The following is a 17,329-nucleotide window of genomic DNA, read 5'->3' on the forward strand; positions in this document are numbered from 1 at the left end:
TTTTTTTTTGTACCTTTTCACTTTGGTACTGGTTACATTTGTCACCCAGGGAGAAGAATTTCACTTTGGCTGTTAGATTATTAGTGAACCTGTTAGTTGGACATCCACTGAAGGCGCAGAGATTGTAAATCTCTAGAAGATAGCAACATTTTGTTGAGAATCCTACGGTTTTCTGTGCAGATGCCTGCAGCCTATATTTTCTCGCAATCGAACACATGAACAAGCCAATTTGCCCTCTTTGGCTGTCTTATTTGTCTGCATAAATATGATGAGCCTATAATTGCAAAAGTTGAGAAAGGAATTAAATCGCCATATCGTCCAAACTTTAATTACTTTTTAAAAGGAATTCCTCCAGGAGACACAGATAGAATGGGCCAGATTCCCTGTGAATAAAAATCTCAACATTTGCTTCTTTCATATTGCAAGCAAACATGGACTTCAGCTTCTTTCTAATGTCATCTTAATGTTATCTGAAAAACAGTTCATGTCCACATTACCTTCCAATATGAAATAAGATAACATGGGCGTTAGCATCTTTCTAGCTTATGACATGAGCTGCTAGCTATAGAGGCCCATGTGTTTTACATTGAAATTGTTAGATGGCAGTGTTAAGTTCAAGAAGGAAGATCATATTACTGCTTTAACTGGTATATAAGGAACTATGGCCCAATCCCATTTCACCCCATGCCCCTACCACTTAGCTTCCGTCTTTGGACATTCATGCAAGGGAGTAGGGTGCATCAATTCTTGCTAGAATATAGGGGTAGTGCAAAGGTTAGGACTATATGGCTCTCCAAACGGAGGTTTTTCAGAGGCTCCAAATGGAGTATTAAAGGAAATTTCTCAAAATGCCTTGTGATCCATGGCCAAATGGATGCAAAAACAACCAAAGAAGTATTTTTTGCACTAAAAAGATAGCAAAATTATGATAGTAACATGGTCCTTTTCATAACAAGCATAAAAAACACTAGTAGTATGATAATGTCTTGGTAGCTAGCTAATGTGTCATTATTATTTCTGCTTTGTGCATGACAATCCTGCATTTTGACATATTTTCAAGTCAAATTCCTCCCATTTGACAGAATCTGGTAATGAATCAGTGTTCTTTTCTATTTAGTGAATGAGGAATGTGCGAAATTTAAGTTGTGAATAACAACCGCTGACAACTGCAAAAAGATACCTTAAGCCTACACATGAGAGATCACCATAGCTGAGGATACTGGAAATATCTGGCAAAAATTCATCAAGTCTATGGTTTATGTAAAAGCCATTGAGGACTACTGATGATGTATTGGATTCTTGAAGGGAAAATGCCTCACTCTTCCTCATCATCCTGTAAATTTAGATTGTAGATATAGGACACATATATACTCTGTGCTTTCCTCAGTAAAGTGGAACTCTCTTGATTCACTACCCTGGTGTCAGTGTCTCCCCAGATCCGGCTACAGAGGATGGTAACTTAGAGGAGATCGAACCAGAAGTACTGGTCACTTTGAAACAGTTTCTAACAGTTCCATTTTGTAGGGGAAATTTCAACCAACACCCCTCCGTTCCAAGAGGCAAGGGGACACTCAAAACAAGGGGTAGAGGTCAAAATAACAAAAAGGATTGAGCCTATATCTGCCATAATGTGTTAACGTACACTAAACGTGCAGTTTTTTAAAATGTAATTAAAGTTTAAAACATAAGCTGTATAAGGACTTTGTGATAAAGGAGGGTTTTTCTGACTTGGTCATATACTCTGCATTGTCATAGTATGTTCCCCTTTTCACTGATCATGTGATATGGCCAGCCACATGCAGTGCGAGTTTACTGTTGACTATGTGAATGTTGACGATGTACCCCTGGGCCGGTCATTTTCTTGTTCAGGTTAATGTAAGCTGTTCATGTTCATGTTAGTTGTTAGCACAGAATGCAATTTCTAGTAACTGTTGTCATTTATCCTTTACATCATGCTGCACCACCTTGTTATGTGTGAATTCCATATTGTTTATCCTTTGTGTCTTGTGTGAATAAATGTCTGTCTACATCGAAAGAGGTCTGTGTGTCCTGCTCCTTGCCCTGCTGCACTCGGGCAGACACATGCATGACTTTGTTAGTTCTATTATTTTGGTGTGAGGAGATGTGGCATTAGTAATATATTTGTATCTTTGTCAGTTCTGTTATCTTGGCGCCAGGAGATGTGGTATTACTAATGTATTTGTATCTTTGTCAGTTCTGTTATCTTGGAGCTAGATGTGCTATTACTAATGCATTTGTATGTTTGTCAGTTGTGTTATCTTGGAGCTGCAAGATATGGTATTACTAATGCATTTTTAAATTTGTCAGTTCTGTTATCTTAGAGCTAGAAGATATGGTATTACTAATGCATTTGTATATTTTGACGGTATTTGTCAGTTTTTTTTGTTACCTTTATGATGCCTTTTGGAGCTTTTCCGTGTTTAACATATGTATTTTCATTCATTTTTTCTTTGCCTAAAACAAAACATGGAACATGGAGTATACAATTTCCCCTCCCTATATTTAGCTGTTAGCCATTAAATAAGCATTCTACATTACATCCCATAAATCCTATTCATATCATTTGTAGCACAACTGTACCATTCACAATGCTTTGTAAAAACGTTAGCTTGATAGTTTCAAGATGGTGCAAGCCTCCTTTCTGCATGCTTATTATTAAGGATGTGTACACTTATTCAAAATGAGACCTTAGCATATATCCTCTAACTATCTACTATCTTGGCCTTGAAGATCTTGGTTGCTGATGCATCTGCATCTTTTTGCTACCTTTTCTCCAGATTGAATTTGGAAGGTTCATGAGATCGTCTTTGTCTTTCCACAGCACTGATAGCCATTACAGATCTACCAGTGAATAACTTGTTCATACTATTTGTGTTACATTATTTCACTCATATAAACACAGTAAAAAGGAGTAATGGATGGTATTTTAGTACAAGCAAAAAAATCAGTTCAGTCCAGTAAAATGACTGCCACCATCCACAATAACAAAATTATTGTCAACAGCATTTAACTTCTATTATTTAACTTGAAAGGCATTGCTTTTACTGGGAAAATAAGGTGGTGTGACAGAGACGAAAACAGAATTCATTGACAAAGATAAATATTTTAATGTAAATTAATATAACATATTATGTTATATTAATGTTATGTGAATGGGAAAACAGATATACATTTAAGCAATGTAAAAATCTGATGTCAACTTATGTTCAGGGATATCTGAAATGTAATTTCCTTGACTGCAGATATGTAAAAATTAATATATGCTTATATATGAAGCCTGTAAGCTTGTAATGATAGCCAGCTAACTGTATGTTACCATAGCATAGTTAGTATAGTGACAAAGCATGTTTTTATAATAGTAAGAATAGGGATTTTTATTTCACTGATGATTCTTTTATAGGCTGTCTGGTTTGATGATTTCCAGTCCAGTTGTTCAAACATCTTTATAACCAAATGCAATTGTCATGGTTAGCCAGTCATTCAGAAGGAAGGACACACCCACTCCTGCTAGGGCTTGCACTACATACCTGCCTCGTTCCTGATCCCCTGCCTACTAATCACCTTCACCTGTCCCTTGTTCTCTCCCTCTACTTAAACCCACAGGTCCTGAGAAAGTGCTGCCCATTGGTGGAATGTCAGACTGCTCACTTCCGCCATGTACAATGCAGAGTGTTGGAACAAGAATTATATTTGTTGTAGCTTTGTCACATTATAATGGAGAACAAATAGCAATTTGGCTCGACCTTGCCTCTCGTTTCCTCTGTGCCGCCAGTGTCACAGCAATACATACATTTTGCATCAAATATATTTTAATTTAGCATTTTAAATAAAATAATGAAGCATGGATTTACAACAAAAATGACAATGATTAACAGTTCACTTTGGTATAGTTCCACCCCATGCTCTAATATTAGTGTAAAATATGCAGCAGTAGGCTAATCATTTTTATCTAAAGGGGTCAACTGTGGGCTTTTAATGATAAACATGACTGGGCTATTTATGGGCATTTTGGACACTGCAGGAAGCTCAGGGGGCTGTTCGCTGCTGTTGATCAGATCACAAACTCAGACATTGTTATGATTGGCCCCTCCTAGGTGTCTGTCACCTTGGCAACCCTTTCTAATATCCTTGTTTACTTCCTGTGTTTTTCATGTTCTTCCTTGTTATGGTTTCATTCTTTAGTTTCATTTTCTCCCCCATCATTTGTTTCACTTATGTCTTGTTTAGTTCTCATTAACCCATGTATTTAAACCCTGTGTTTGGTCAGTCTTGTGGCTGGTCATTATTCTGTTTGCACTGCCTGTTGTAATTACAGCTTGTTGTGTTATAGTCTGTTCTCTGGTGTGTATTTCATTGTTCTCTTCTCATTTATGTCTAGTATTCATGTTGGTTATCTGTTTTGGACTAATTATTTGACCCTGAACAGTGAATATGACCCTGATTTTGGATTTGATAAATCTTAATAAATCTCGCTCCTCTCAGCGTTTGTGTCCATCCCCCATTCAATCCATGTTACAGACATGAACTTCAGGGATTTCTTTCTCCTTGCTGCAATGACAACCTTAACTTCTCATGACCCTCTCATGCTGGAACTTTCATTTGAAAAAGTTCCTAGATCTTATACAATTAAATACAGAGATCCAATGTTCAGATCCAATTCCTTGTAAGCCGATAACTTACTTGAACAAAGGTGGAATGTTATTGAAAAAAAAATTTCAGAGAAACTCGCATGACCTTACTCATCAAAGCTCCAGTGTTTTTGATCTTCCTAAAACTCACCTTTACTCCCTCTTCACTAATGTGTTTCATTGATACAAACCATACACGTGGCCTGGACAGTTTATGGAAGAAATCAATAAATATCTGCCTAATTAATTTGAATTTAAATGTATTTATTTTAATGTGCTTTATATTTCAAAAGATCTTTAATGTAGAACCGCAGGGATGAGATGGTTAATTTTGACACCATTGCTGCTTACTTTAACTGAGGGATATGTCATCATCTGCAGTGCTAAAAAAAAACCAAATGAAAGTCTTGTAATGGCCATCCTGTCACTACACAACTGTGAATGCCTGGAGAATCTTGTCAAGCATCCTATGAAACATGGGACTTTTAAAGTCATCAATATACAAATAGTATACAATATACAAACTGCTGTGTGGTACACAGGGTTTCCAGAGAAACAGGACAGAGGTCCTTTATCAGTTGTGTAAGCAAAAACAGGTTTTTGGAATGTTTTGTAAAAAAAAAAAAAAAACCTTGAAAAATTACAAGAAGCTCTGGTTTATAAAAGGTTCCACTGTGCTGCTTCGGCTAAGCATTTCCATGCAGCACGTTTTCAAGAATCAGTCAGAATGCCTTTTATAAAACATTAAACTGTTTTAAAATTAAACAGATATTAAAACATTTTAATTAAAGACAATTTAATTAGATATTAAAAATTAGATTAAAAAAATATTATGCCTGATGATTTTTAGATCATATGTGAGGTTACACAAGAATAATGTACATGTTTGAGAATGTATTAGCTAGTGTAAAGAACTTATAATTGGTGGGGAGGTTCTTGTGCTAATATTCTGATCAGACTATATATTTCCCTTCTTATAACATTTTGTCTGACTGGCTACAAACTTTATTATCTGATGCTTACTTATGTTCTTGCTGGTGTCTGAGGGAATGGAATATTCTATGTAACCGGAAGTATCCTTTTCCTACTTATGGACTGATATGTGCTACATGTATCATTCTTCTGGACTATAACAGGTTTTGTAGGCTACACAGAGTTTGTGGTAAGTGTTTAGTTGGTCAGAGGATTTAGGTGAAGATAATTTATGATGGCATCCTAGTATACTCCAGCAGGGGGGGCCTAAAGAGCAACTCTCCTTGCAAGGGACCAAGGGGCCAAGGGGCCAACTGGCTGTTTGTGTGTGTATGTGTGTGTGTGTGTGTGGGTGTGGGTGTGTGTGTGTGTGTGTGTGTGTGTGTGTGTGTGTGAGAGAGAGTCTGTGTTTGTGACTCTCAGTTTGCCTCTAGAGAATAATGAGACAAAAAAATGAGTTGAATTTTAAGATGACAAAATGTGAAAAGGTTTGAAAACCTTTTGTGTGAACTGTATGTACCTTGATGTGTTTGTTGGGACCAGGAAGGTCTATATCATTGTAGAAGTCCAAAGCCAGGCTAGCTAGTCCACACAAGACAAAAAAGGTACATGAATCTCCACCAGCCCCTTGCCCATACCCCACAAGTCCAAAATGGGCTGGAGCTGACATGACGAGCCACAATTTTCATGTCTCATTAAATGAAAAGATAGCCTGTATAGGAAAGTTCATTCAGTCATTTACTATATTTAAAATAACATTCTGAATTGTGACTTGTAATATCATCTAATGTCCTGCATTATACTAATACAACATTTATGTAAATACAAATCTCAAGCAGGTAATTAGAAATACATATAAAGATATTTTAAGAAACATATGACATTTTTGGAATTTGATTGATCTGAAGGTCTTCTAGGAAAGTATCCTCACCCTCTTAGGTGATATCCTCTCCTTCCTTTTCACTCATTTCCTTCATATGTGTGGTTTTCACACACTTTTTGATGTTGTATTGGTATAATAGGGCTGTGGGGCTGGGTAAAGCCTTAGACACCGAGGAGGTCAGCATGAAAATGTCAAATTCTAAAAGAATTACACAGAGTCAGGTTTTTTAGGTAGACTCCAGACTTTGACTGGCGTGTTACTTGTTCTTAATCACAATGTCATTTAATACTATGTATAAACTGATCCAGTGTAACTGGTTAATAAGAACTTTTTAAAATAAAATTTTATAAATTTAAACCATATATTCTGGACTCACATATTCTGTAAGGGAATATTTTTTGCATTGCATTTGAGATATGGATTTCTGCAAAGGTTGCAGAGTAAAATAATTTGTACTACCTCTAAAGTTTTGGCCAAGAAATGCTACTATGTCGAAAGCTTTGTGTTATCAGTCTTTTCCCCAGAAACAATCTTTAAGAAGGAAAGAATGTAAACTTATGAATGTTTATTACATACTAATTTACTGATTGCTTTGCATTGGAAGAATGCAACCTGTTGGATAAGTGTCTTCATGTTTAGCAATGGAGGGACATATCTACACAATTAAGTGTAGACATTATATTTTTTCTAAGCTTTTCTAAACTTTCTTGAAAAAAATAGTTTGTTGTATTAGTGTATGTGTTTGTAATCTCACCCCCTAGCCTCCATTAGACAGTGGTGGCATTGCAAATGGATTTTTTTGTTTGTTTGTTTGATCTTGTGTTATGTGTCTCTTTATTTTTGTTTGAGCCACAGCTATCTGAGGTGATTTGGTTTGAGCCATGCCTATCTCAGGTGATGTGTGATGTGGCCACACCACATGGGTTTTATTATGCTATTATGTTGTGCTTTACGTAAGCCCTGTTATGCTTCTATGACTTTGTTGGCCAAATATTATGTTAGCTTTCTTTAATTCTTGTTGCTATGTTTTTTTTATGTTCAGTTTCATTTTGTTACTTTCATTAAACCTTTTAGTTGGAACTTGCATTTTCTTCCCTTTCTTTTTCCTGCATGTTCTACGTGCATGAAATATTTCCCAGTAACCCACATGCTGGGAATGTTGAATAATGCTTTCATAACCAAGTAGGCCTAATTTTTGTTCAGAAATTAGGCTAAAGGGTTTGCCATTATATCAAACATACAACTGGAAGTCTACACTGAAAGTCAAAAACAAATACTGTGTGAATTTTCCTCAAAAGAATAAAAGTTTCATTCAATGTAAGACTGCCATGTCTATTTCTGTACTAGAGACTTGGCAAACCATATTCAGGTTTTAATAGTTTCTTTAAATGTCATTCATTAATTACAGCCCTCAATGTCTGGTCAGAAGCTTTGGCTGTTTTACTAGTTAAGGTTAACTTTGTATATCCTCCCTAAAACCGCTTTATGGTGTCCACTAAAAGGGTAGGACATGGTTTGTCTTATCCTTAAAGATTCTGGAATCATGTTTTGAAATCAGTTTGTTCTGCCCGGTTCAGGTGAGATAGTGATCTGTGCACTAGCTCCATGGTTGACTGCCAGTATACTCTAAATACTCACAGGGAACAAATATACTGTGTTTGCGCATGATATATATGTAACAGTATGTTAAGTTACTGGGCAGTTCTTCCAGAATGCTTAAATTCTGTGCAATTTAGGACTTCTCTAAAATATATTGATTGAAAATAAAAATAAAGCTAATTTGTTTATATTATCTTCTACATATCTACATAGTAGGGCCAATGGTTTACCACCACATTTGTCAGTAGAATAGCTGACAATAGTAACCGAAGGCTTAATATCTGACCACACTTTGCCTTGTAGCCTAATCACAGACTGTGTACACAGGCAATAAGGCTATAAGTCTATCTGGCTAGCTATGTAAGTTATAGATTTGGCTTACCAGTGAGCTCTTAAGTTTTATCTGCAAGAAGTTACTCATAGAACAACGAATGAACTAATGTAGTTACTGTGTCTGATACAGAGCTGATAACGTGCGTGCAGCAAAGAAACCCGCCATCCTCTGGTTTTCTATTTGCAGACCTTTTTCCACGTGAAACCTTGCGAACGAAATTCTTTCTACTAGATGGCGTAATATCATGGTCCGCAAACGTCTATCTTAAGTTACTTCCTGCGTTACCCGGATATGTTTCACTTCGTGTCTGCGCTATGTTGCTAAGCTTGTTATAAGACCATATTTAAATGTGTTTTTATAATATTGTAATGAAAAGGGAAATTATTTTAAAAACGAACATCAGGCTAAAATAAAATCATTCTGACAAAGGTAAAAAAAATCTGTAATTCCTGTTTCGTTGAAATAGCTATCTAGCTGGCCAATGTTTTGTTCTTGTTTAGACAAAGGTTGAGAGTAAACTTATCCTGTCCTAGCTGGCTGGTAGTTAGCTTATTAGTATATCTTAAATGTATACCTCACCAGATGTATAGCAAGCTCTCTCCGTAGTAACTTGAATATGTAACGGTTTTAACCTCGTGCATCCTGTGATCTTATATATTGGTTATTTTAAGCATCGTTTTTCAGTCGAAGCTACTTAGCCTGCTACCTAGCTTTTACTTTCTAACGATACCTTGCCCTGTGTTTCCAAACTTGAAAGGGTAGATAGCTAGCGTTACCTAGCTAGCTGATGCAGTATCAACGTTATCTGAAATCTCCGCGGTGGAAGCAATGCTTGATGGACATTAGAACACGACGATAAACGAAGCCATGGATAGAGGTAAGACGAGATGTCCACGACAGTTTTAAAATGACATATTTTAAGGAGAACTAAATTGCCGTTTCTGTACTACGGCCACATACACCTGGAGTGTTTCCAGTGTTTAAACCTTGTTTTGGCCCCAGGCAGTTTATGTAATTAATTAACCTTTAGGGCAAATGTTAAATCTCGATTAGTTTTATTAACATTATTCGAAAGAAGGGCAACTGAGCATTTTAAGAAGCACTTATTCTGGTTATGTCATATAAACAATGAAGGATGCGTTATCCTCATTTCCAACCACTAATGCTGTTTGACAACTACTTCATCTATGTACAGATATTAAGACAGATGTTGGCACTGCAGTGGTTGGAGGGTCAACTGTTGGAGGTATAGCAACACAGAACAGATCTGAAGATGAGGAGACCACAGGTGTGAAGGATGTGAAAAGAACAGTGGCTCAAGCCTTCATCGGAGGTGGTCTGGTTCCCAAAAGGAGAAGTTCTTCTAGGTGTGACCTCTTTTGAAGTGCATATTTAGGGAATACCATATTTGCTGAGTTGCCAGTTTATTAGGAACACCAACTATATAGCTATGCCACTGAACTGCATATGCGTTTCCAGTCCAACCAGATGTACTCATAAGTTAACTGACTAAAGGTGCCTTGTCTGCATATTTCATTTGCCATATTTCCAGCCTACCATTTTTTTGTAAGTGATCTGTTTAAAAGAACATTTTGGGGAGGAGGGAGATGGGGGTGCAGATGGGGGCTTACTGAGTGTATAATGGTGCCAGGAATGGCACTGTTAATTATATAATGTGAAGAGAAGGTGTACCCAATAAAGTGATCATTCAGTACACGTTAGTGAGTCTGGTTACTGGAAGAGATGTGCGCATTTACATGATTTCTTCAAATGTATTAATTCAGTTCTAGTTTATGTACGGTTGAAAATAAAGGATATTTAGAAAAACAGTTTAATTGACATAAAACAAAAGTGTGAGTTCACCTTAACTGAAGTTGCTTGGTTATGTGTTATTGAGGTTGTCAAGCAGAGAGATTTGTTTTTAATTTGTTTAAACCTTATCCCAGTGGAAAATATCAATTATATTTTTGTTCTTATAGGTCAATTAAGAGAAAGAAATTTGATGATGAACTTGTTGAGAGCAGCCTGGCTAAGTCATCCAGCAGGGTAAAGGGCCCTCCACTAATTGAGCCAGTTCGATGTACTGGCACTGAGCCATCGTCCAATGAGAAAAAGAAGGTAATAAATATTCATCACTTCAAATATGGGGTTTTTCATGAATCTTTAATATTGCCATGCATCATCTCTTCACCTTATTGAGCTGTAATAGTGGAAGTCCTCATAAGACCTAAAGAAAACAACAGCCATGTATGTTTGCTAAACAGAACTATTGGCACAAAACTGGATGTTTATCTCATATATGTTTTACTTTGTATGTGGTCACTGAATTGCTCTATTAATAAAGCCTAATTATCCTGTGTTTTTTGTATGTTTATTTGTAAACAAGTTACTATTAAAAATACATTTGTGCATGTTCTGTGTTCTTCATGTTCCAGGTTTCAAAATCTAGCACCTCCTTAACTCCACCTCTCACCATGGTAATCACACCATCTCCAATTACTAAAAGAGTGAAGAAAAGCAAGCAACCTCTGCAAATCACTAAAGATCTTGGACGTTGGAAACCCACTGATGACCTGCTCTTAATTAATGCAGTGCTCCAGGTTATAATCTCTTAATACCCTTTTTTGTAAGATAACAAGACATTAAATGTTTCATTATTATCTTATTAGTATTGCCTGTACAAGTTGATAGAAAAGTGCTGGATGAATACACAATATTCAGCACTAACTTTTTAAAGAAATTAAATACACAATTAATAGATTTCTTTTGTAAATAATCACTTTTTGTATTGGATTAATGACTACTGTTGTGGCAATTGCAAAGTACACATGCACCACATATTCACGTCTTGTGTTACTGTGTTCAGACGACTGATCTCACGTCTGTGCATTTGGGAGTGAAGTTCAGCTGCCGCTTCACCCTTAGGGAGATTCAGGAACGGTGGTATGCTCTGCTCTATGACCCCGTTATATCAAAGTGAGTGGTTTTATCAGAGCTTTTATGTGAAATACCTGCTTGCTTCAGTAGACGTTGTCTCTTAAAATGTCCCACTTTTATACATGCTTCACTCTATTCCCTTTTTGACTAAATCTCTATGTTAATTATTATTTTTGTTCTGGTGATCGATTTAAATTTGCTCAGTGTGCACAGAAAATTAGGAAGTCAGAAAGCTTCTTGTATTGTACAGACCCTCAGTTTGCTTGGTTTCGGTTGTGGTGACTGCATTTCTTAGCTGGCATGGTATTTGCTTGCAATGCTGTTGTTTTTTTGTTTTTTTGTTTTTTCCTTTGTAATCACAGGCTGGCTTGGCAGGCCATGAGACAACTCCACCCAGAGGCTATCGCTGCAATACAGAGTAAAGCTCTATTTAGCCAAGCAGAAGAGGCTCTGCTGGCTAAGATTAGCTCCGTGAGTCAGCAGGTTTTAAGATCTTTGAAAATGTTTGCATTCACAAAGAGTAAAAAATGCTTCACATGTATTTGAATTCAGCTTCTCATGTCAAGTCACATACCATCTTTTCTCGTTTCCTATTGCTTTGTTCATTTTCCCTACATTTCAGTCATGACACATTTTTAGTTTGCTTGTGGCAATACTGGGTTTGGTCATTAAGTACTTAAGTTTTTCCTGTTTATGAATAACTTTGAGTAGAGCAGTCAACCAAAACTGGAGGTGTTCCAGGAATTGCTGAGCAAGCACCCCAGTATCTTTTACCCGTCTCGCACAGCTAAGAGCTTGCTGGTGCATTGGCAACTGCTCAAACAGTACTACTTACTGGATGATCAAAGCGGTGAGCTACTTTTTCCTCTGCACTAAAACTAACTAGATAAATGAATCAGTAAAAACCATTGAAATGAAAACTACCTTTGAAAATTCTATGGTGTTAAAATTAATTGAGCACACAATTGTATATTTCTCTTCCAGTCCAACCACTCCCGAAAGCAGACCAGGTTCTTAACTTCTCGGATGCAGAGCAGATGGTTGATGATGCCAAGCTAAAGTATTAACTTAAACCAATTTGTTCTGAAAACTGAATTTGTTTTTGCTTAAATTCTGTATCCATCGAAATACACTTATTTAGCTTTAATTAATGCCTGATACATTTGAGTCATCTTTTCATTCCTTTTTGCAGATCAGCATCTGATGATTGTGTAATAAAAATTAATTACCCAGTGAAATTAAACCATTTACAACATCAGAATTTGCACTTCAACTAAACATTTTGTGGTTAGTTGCATTTCAGTAGCTGTTCAGTACATACAAGGAACTGTTTTTTTTATTCTTCTTACAAGAATAACTGTGGTTAAATTTGTCTTAAAACAATTTGTACAGAATATTTAGTGTTCTGTGAATGACAGATCTGCAGTGCTTATACTGACTAAACCTATATGTTTTAGGGACAGCAGGGACGAGATCCTGGAGCATGGTGAGTTGTACTGCCATTCATTGGTTTGTTTCCCACCTGTTTTGCATTATTACAAAAGCAACTAGCTATATGTTGTTTCCTGTTTCTTTTGTTCACTCACGCAACTCTTTTTAAACTTGCTGTCATCAACTCTCCACTTTCGCTTTGTAGAGTTGATGGTTGCAGACAGACATCAGAAAAGAGAGATCAGGCAGCTAGAACAGGAACTTCCTCGCTGGCAGGTCCTAGTGGACAGCATCACAGGTCAGCGTCATAGTGCCCTGTTTGGGCTTGCTGAGGTCAATTGCACTCTTCATTTAGGTACAATCAAAGCAGGTTTTATGATTTGTTTAGATACTGAATGTGGCTACAGTGGAAACCAAGGCATTAGATGTACCTTGCTTTTATGGGTTCATGATTTCTTTGCAGGCATGAACTCCCCAGACTTTGATAACCAGACATTGGCAGCATTAAGAGGCCGCATGGTCCGATACCTCATGAGGTCTAGAGAGGTGAGCTGTATGCTCTATTCATTATGTTAGAAATGTGTAGTAGTTTTTTAGGGTTATTTATTTTTAATGTATATAATTTCACTGTACTTTCTATGATGTCTAACAGCACTAAGCCTAGGGCAGTGGTAGCTCAGTGATTAAGGTACTTGACTAGTAATCAGAAGGTTGCTAGTTCAAACACCACCACTGCCAAGTTGTCATTGTTGGGCCCCTGAGCAAGGCCCTTAACCCTCAGTTACTCAAGTTGTTTTCAGTCAGAATTGTAAGTCGCTTTGGGTAAATGTAAAATAAATGATAAACAAAGATAAATCATTGTCATGTTGTATAAGATGTAACAAATAGAGGTGAAATGTAGAAAAGATTGTACGGTTCTGAGTTTGTTATAACTTATGACTGCATGGCAGACAACACCTGAACATTTGATGCAGTAACTACCATAACACAAAGCTCGGCATTCCCTTGTTAACTCATTAAATAACTAGGATTTTATGGGAAATGTTTATGTTGTTAATACATGTACATGATTTTTTTTTTTTTCTATGAAGTTGTAAAAAATGTTATTGGTATAAATTATAAATTTCTTTTTTACCCAGCATTTATTTAAATTTATGCAAATACCGTTTTAACTTTTACTGTGTCTTTTTGTTTTATTTTTATTTTTTATCTGTTTTGTTTTCATCATTGAGTTGATCCATCTGAATAAAGGATGTTTACATTTGCCTATTGAGCCTATGACGACTACAAATAAATGTCTGCTCCCTCATAGATCACTCTTGGCCGTGCCACCAGAGACAAACAGATAGATGTGGATCTGTCTTTAGAGGGACCAGCATGGAAAATTTCCAGACAGCAGGGTATATATTTAAAATAAATGGTTCTGCTACACATCACATTATTTCTTTGTATGCACAAAGCGGAGATCATTTAGATTTTCTGGTTGACTTTTTATTTGTTTGTTTGTTTGCTGGAGTTCACCTCAGCTCTTTTAATTGAATGCCAAAACAGATTATGGCCTTTTTAAGATAATTCTTGAATCATCTTTATTATTGGTGATCTTTTTCTTTTGACTGTAGGAATCATCAAACTGAAAAACAATGGTGATTTCTTTATTGCAAATGAGGGCCGAAGACCAATCTACATTGATGGCAGACCCGTTCTCTCTGGTAACAAGTGGAAGCTTAACAACAACTCTGTGATGGAGGTAAGTAGGGAATTGTGTTTGCGAAGGCACCTGCTATAAAATAACTACAGTATGAAGACCTATTCGAACAGGATTGGTTTTACATGGGAACGTGGGGTAATGTAATTATTACCGGTGTTTCACAGTGATTTTAGTCTTGTCCGAAAGCTCCGTGTCGTCTGTCACTTTTACATTTTTACAGACTACCTGTTCCCACATCAGTAAAGATTCCAGCGCCTTTTAACTTTTGTAAAAGAAGCCATAAAAATATCCTCAGTTTATAGTAATCCCATGCGAATCGACGTGTGTAATATTGTAATATCCTGTAGGTAAGGAGCTTTTTCACAGTTTTTCTCAAATATGGAGGCGCTCATGGAGGCATTTATTTTCATAACGCATAGCACAGATACTTTGAGTCGTTCAAGTGTGTGCCAAAACTCAGGTGTTGTACAATGCTTCTGGCAGCTTTAGTTAAGTCATTGTGTAGCATAGCCTATAGCCTATAGCCTACAGCCTACATACGTGTTGGCCTGGTAATTTTCAAACTTAAATTATTATTACTAAAGTTGGTTTTAAATATATTATCCTCTCCTTTTTTGGAGGTGGAAAAAATATGGAAATTGAATATATACTCCCATCTCAGTCATTTAAGATGAGATTTCTTATCCGATGAAAATTGGTCATAAATTTTATGGACATCCTGTAGTAAAATTAAATTACCCCCCCTACCCATGTAAAACCTATGTTGTCCAAATAGGGCTTAAGACTCTGAAGAACAAAAAGATAGTGAACAAAATTTTGAAGGTTAACTTTATCACAAAACAGAAACCTTGGCAGGTTTTTTTCAGGTCAGGAGAACAAAGAGATCAGCACTTGGCATCTCTCTCACTTTTATCCAGATTGCAGGTCTTCGTTTTGTGTTCCTCATCAACCAGGAGCTGATCTCTCTCATCAAAGCAGAAACGGCCAAGATGAACCAGCAGTAATTTGCAGAATTTCATCTGTCTGAAGACTCAGAAAGCAAAAATGCCTAGGACATTCAACGGGCAGTCTGCTCAGGATCCATGCAGTGCATCTCCAGGCAGGAGCACTTAGATTGTTGTATAGAAAAAATCAGACACAGAGTTCATTTATAACAAGAACTCGAGGGCCTTTGAGCGCAACGTAAAAAAATTTATCCAATTCCACATTGTATGATTCATATACAGTAAGAAGCTTTTCCAGACCTATTTGAATGGGGGTGTTTTGAATAAGGCCAAACAGTACTTGAGTTCACAATATAGTAAAAGTGAAACTATGCCAGGAAGTGCACCAGCATATTGCAGAGCCTATATGTGATATAGTAAAGCTATGTAAAATAGATTGAAAAAAACTTTTGTTTTGCTGGACAATGTTGTTCTCTATCAAGTGCAAAATATGTCAAACCAAAATGCAGATATATGTATAAAGCTGCAATTGGGATAAAACCATAGCGCAAAAACACTTCAATGAAACAGTTAAAGTACCAGTCAGATGTTTGAGAGTATGTACTCACTGAAAATTGCTTGGTTTATAATTGCCATTGTTGGAAAATGTTACTTGTGCTGCACTAAACAAGGTTTAACACAGGAGTGTCAAAGGACTGTCAGTTGTGTCCAAACCATGTGTTCAGTTTAATTGAAATTTACAGGATTTCTATTTTTACTTAACAACTAACTTAAAAAATACTTAATTGTATGCTTATATTTAAAAAGTCATAAGCTGCCAACACAATTATTATATCTTACATAGTTTGAGTGATATATGTGGTTACAAACAGATGTACGCAAACCTGTGATCGGTATACTGGTCAAGATAAAATGCCTGAAAATCTTGTTTACATCTTAAACACTGAATGCACCATTTTGTTCCTTTAATTAGGTCATCTCTTCAAGCAGCATTATAAAATGTTACAGACTGCTCAGAGACCAACTACAACTTTGACAGAGCTATAGGCAGTTATGAATGATATCCTTTCAGTGTGCATGTGACAGTATCTCTCAAACTAATTGGCATATCTGGCCTGTAAAAGAATAAAGGTAATCCCTTATGTCAAGTGAAAGGATTTCACTAAGGAACTTCATGTATGTCTAAGTGCACTGATGAGGTCAAGATTGGATTGTGACCTATATTGGCTTTAAGGGGTTTACATATTGAGAACATGTCAGTGAAGGATTTTAGTCACCCAGGTCATTGTATTTGTCTAGTAGTATGTGTTGTGGTATAATCTTTGCTATGTGTCCAACAATTGAAAGATTTAGGATAAGTAGTGGAGAACTCATTGTTGCAAGATAGCACAAAACATTATTTTTGGATTGGAAACTAAGACTATAGAGATTATTTTGACCATTTGTGTGTGTGTGTGGGGGGGGGGAAATATAAATATATATATATATATATATATATAATATTCCTTTTAAATTATATTCAGTATTAAGTAATTGACTGCAGATTGCTGACCCTTAAAATGTTATGTTCTGTATTTTTTTAAACCAATATGGAGTATGAAGTCATAGTGATGTGATTTGTGATATTTAAGTTAACTACTCATACTGTACTTATTAGGAAAATAGGTGTAGTCATTTGTTTTATTCTGTTTGAAGCAATTTGAGGTAGTGGGTGGCATATGGCAGAATGTGCCTACCTGAACAAACAATTGGTTCCACTTGTTTAATCAGGTGTTCTCAGTCTTCAATTAATTATAAACAATCAGGTGAGGAATTCAGGGTTGAGAATGTATACCCTTTTAAAAGGTAGAGTGGCATACCTCCGATTTTAAA

The 17,329-nt window shown here is 36.4% G+C and overlaps 1 protein-coding gene across 3 annotated transcripts; it reads left to right on the forward strand.

The window, feature by feature from the left end:
- The first annotated feature begins 8,732 nt into the window (after nucleotides 1-8,732).
- Nucleotides 8,733-16,619, forward strand: mcrs1 (microspherule protein 1). Of its 3 annotated transcripts, none has more exons than XM_027027992.2 (15): nucleotides 8,733-8,866; nucleotides 9,195-9,314; nucleotides 9,633-9,804; nucleotides 10,417-10,555; nucleotides 10,873-11,037; nucleotides 11,304-11,413; nucleotides 11,737-11,845; nucleotides 12,086-12,224; nucleotides 12,359-12,434; nucleotides 12,832-12,860; nucleotides 13,011-13,103; nucleotides 13,269-13,351; nucleotides 14,118-14,205; nucleotides 14,425-14,552; nucleotides 15,380-16,619. In XM_027027992.2, exons 2-15 carry the CDS (start codon nucleotides 9,305-9,307, stop codon nucleotides 15,515-15,517), a joined length of 1,479 nt encoding a protein of 492 aa, XP_026883793.1. In that variant the 5' UTR covers nucleotides 8,733-8,866; nucleotides 9,195-9,304; the 3' UTR covers nucleotides 15,518-16,619. The 3 variants fall into 3 exon arrangements, with proteins under 3 accessions (XP_026883793.1, XP_026883795.1, XP_026883794.1); XM_027027994.2 differs by having other exon boundaries at nucleotides 15,431-16,619; XM_027027993.2 differs by having other exon boundaries at nucleotides 9,200-9,314.
- Nucleotides 16,620-17,329: the final 710 nt, after the last annotated feature.

Source organism: Electrophorus electricus, chromosome 20 (genome assembly GCF_013358815.1).
Source record: "Electrophorus electricus isolate fEleEle1 chromosome 20, fEleEle1.pri, whole genome shotgun sequence".
NCBI lineage: Eukaryota > Metazoa > Chordata > Actinopteri > Gymnotiformes > Gymnotidae > Electrophorus > Electrophorus electricus.

Coding starts and splice junctions, on each gene's coding strand:
- mcrs1 (XM_027027992.2), top strand. Junction 12,861..13,010: donor GGACGAGATCCTGGAGCATG/GTGAGTTGTACT, acceptor TTCGCTTTGTAG/AGTTGATGGTTGCAGACAGA. Junction 13,352..14,117: donor ACCTCATGAGGTCTAGAGAG/GTGAGCTGTATG, acceptor GCTCCCTCATAG/ATCACTCTTGGCCGTGCCAC.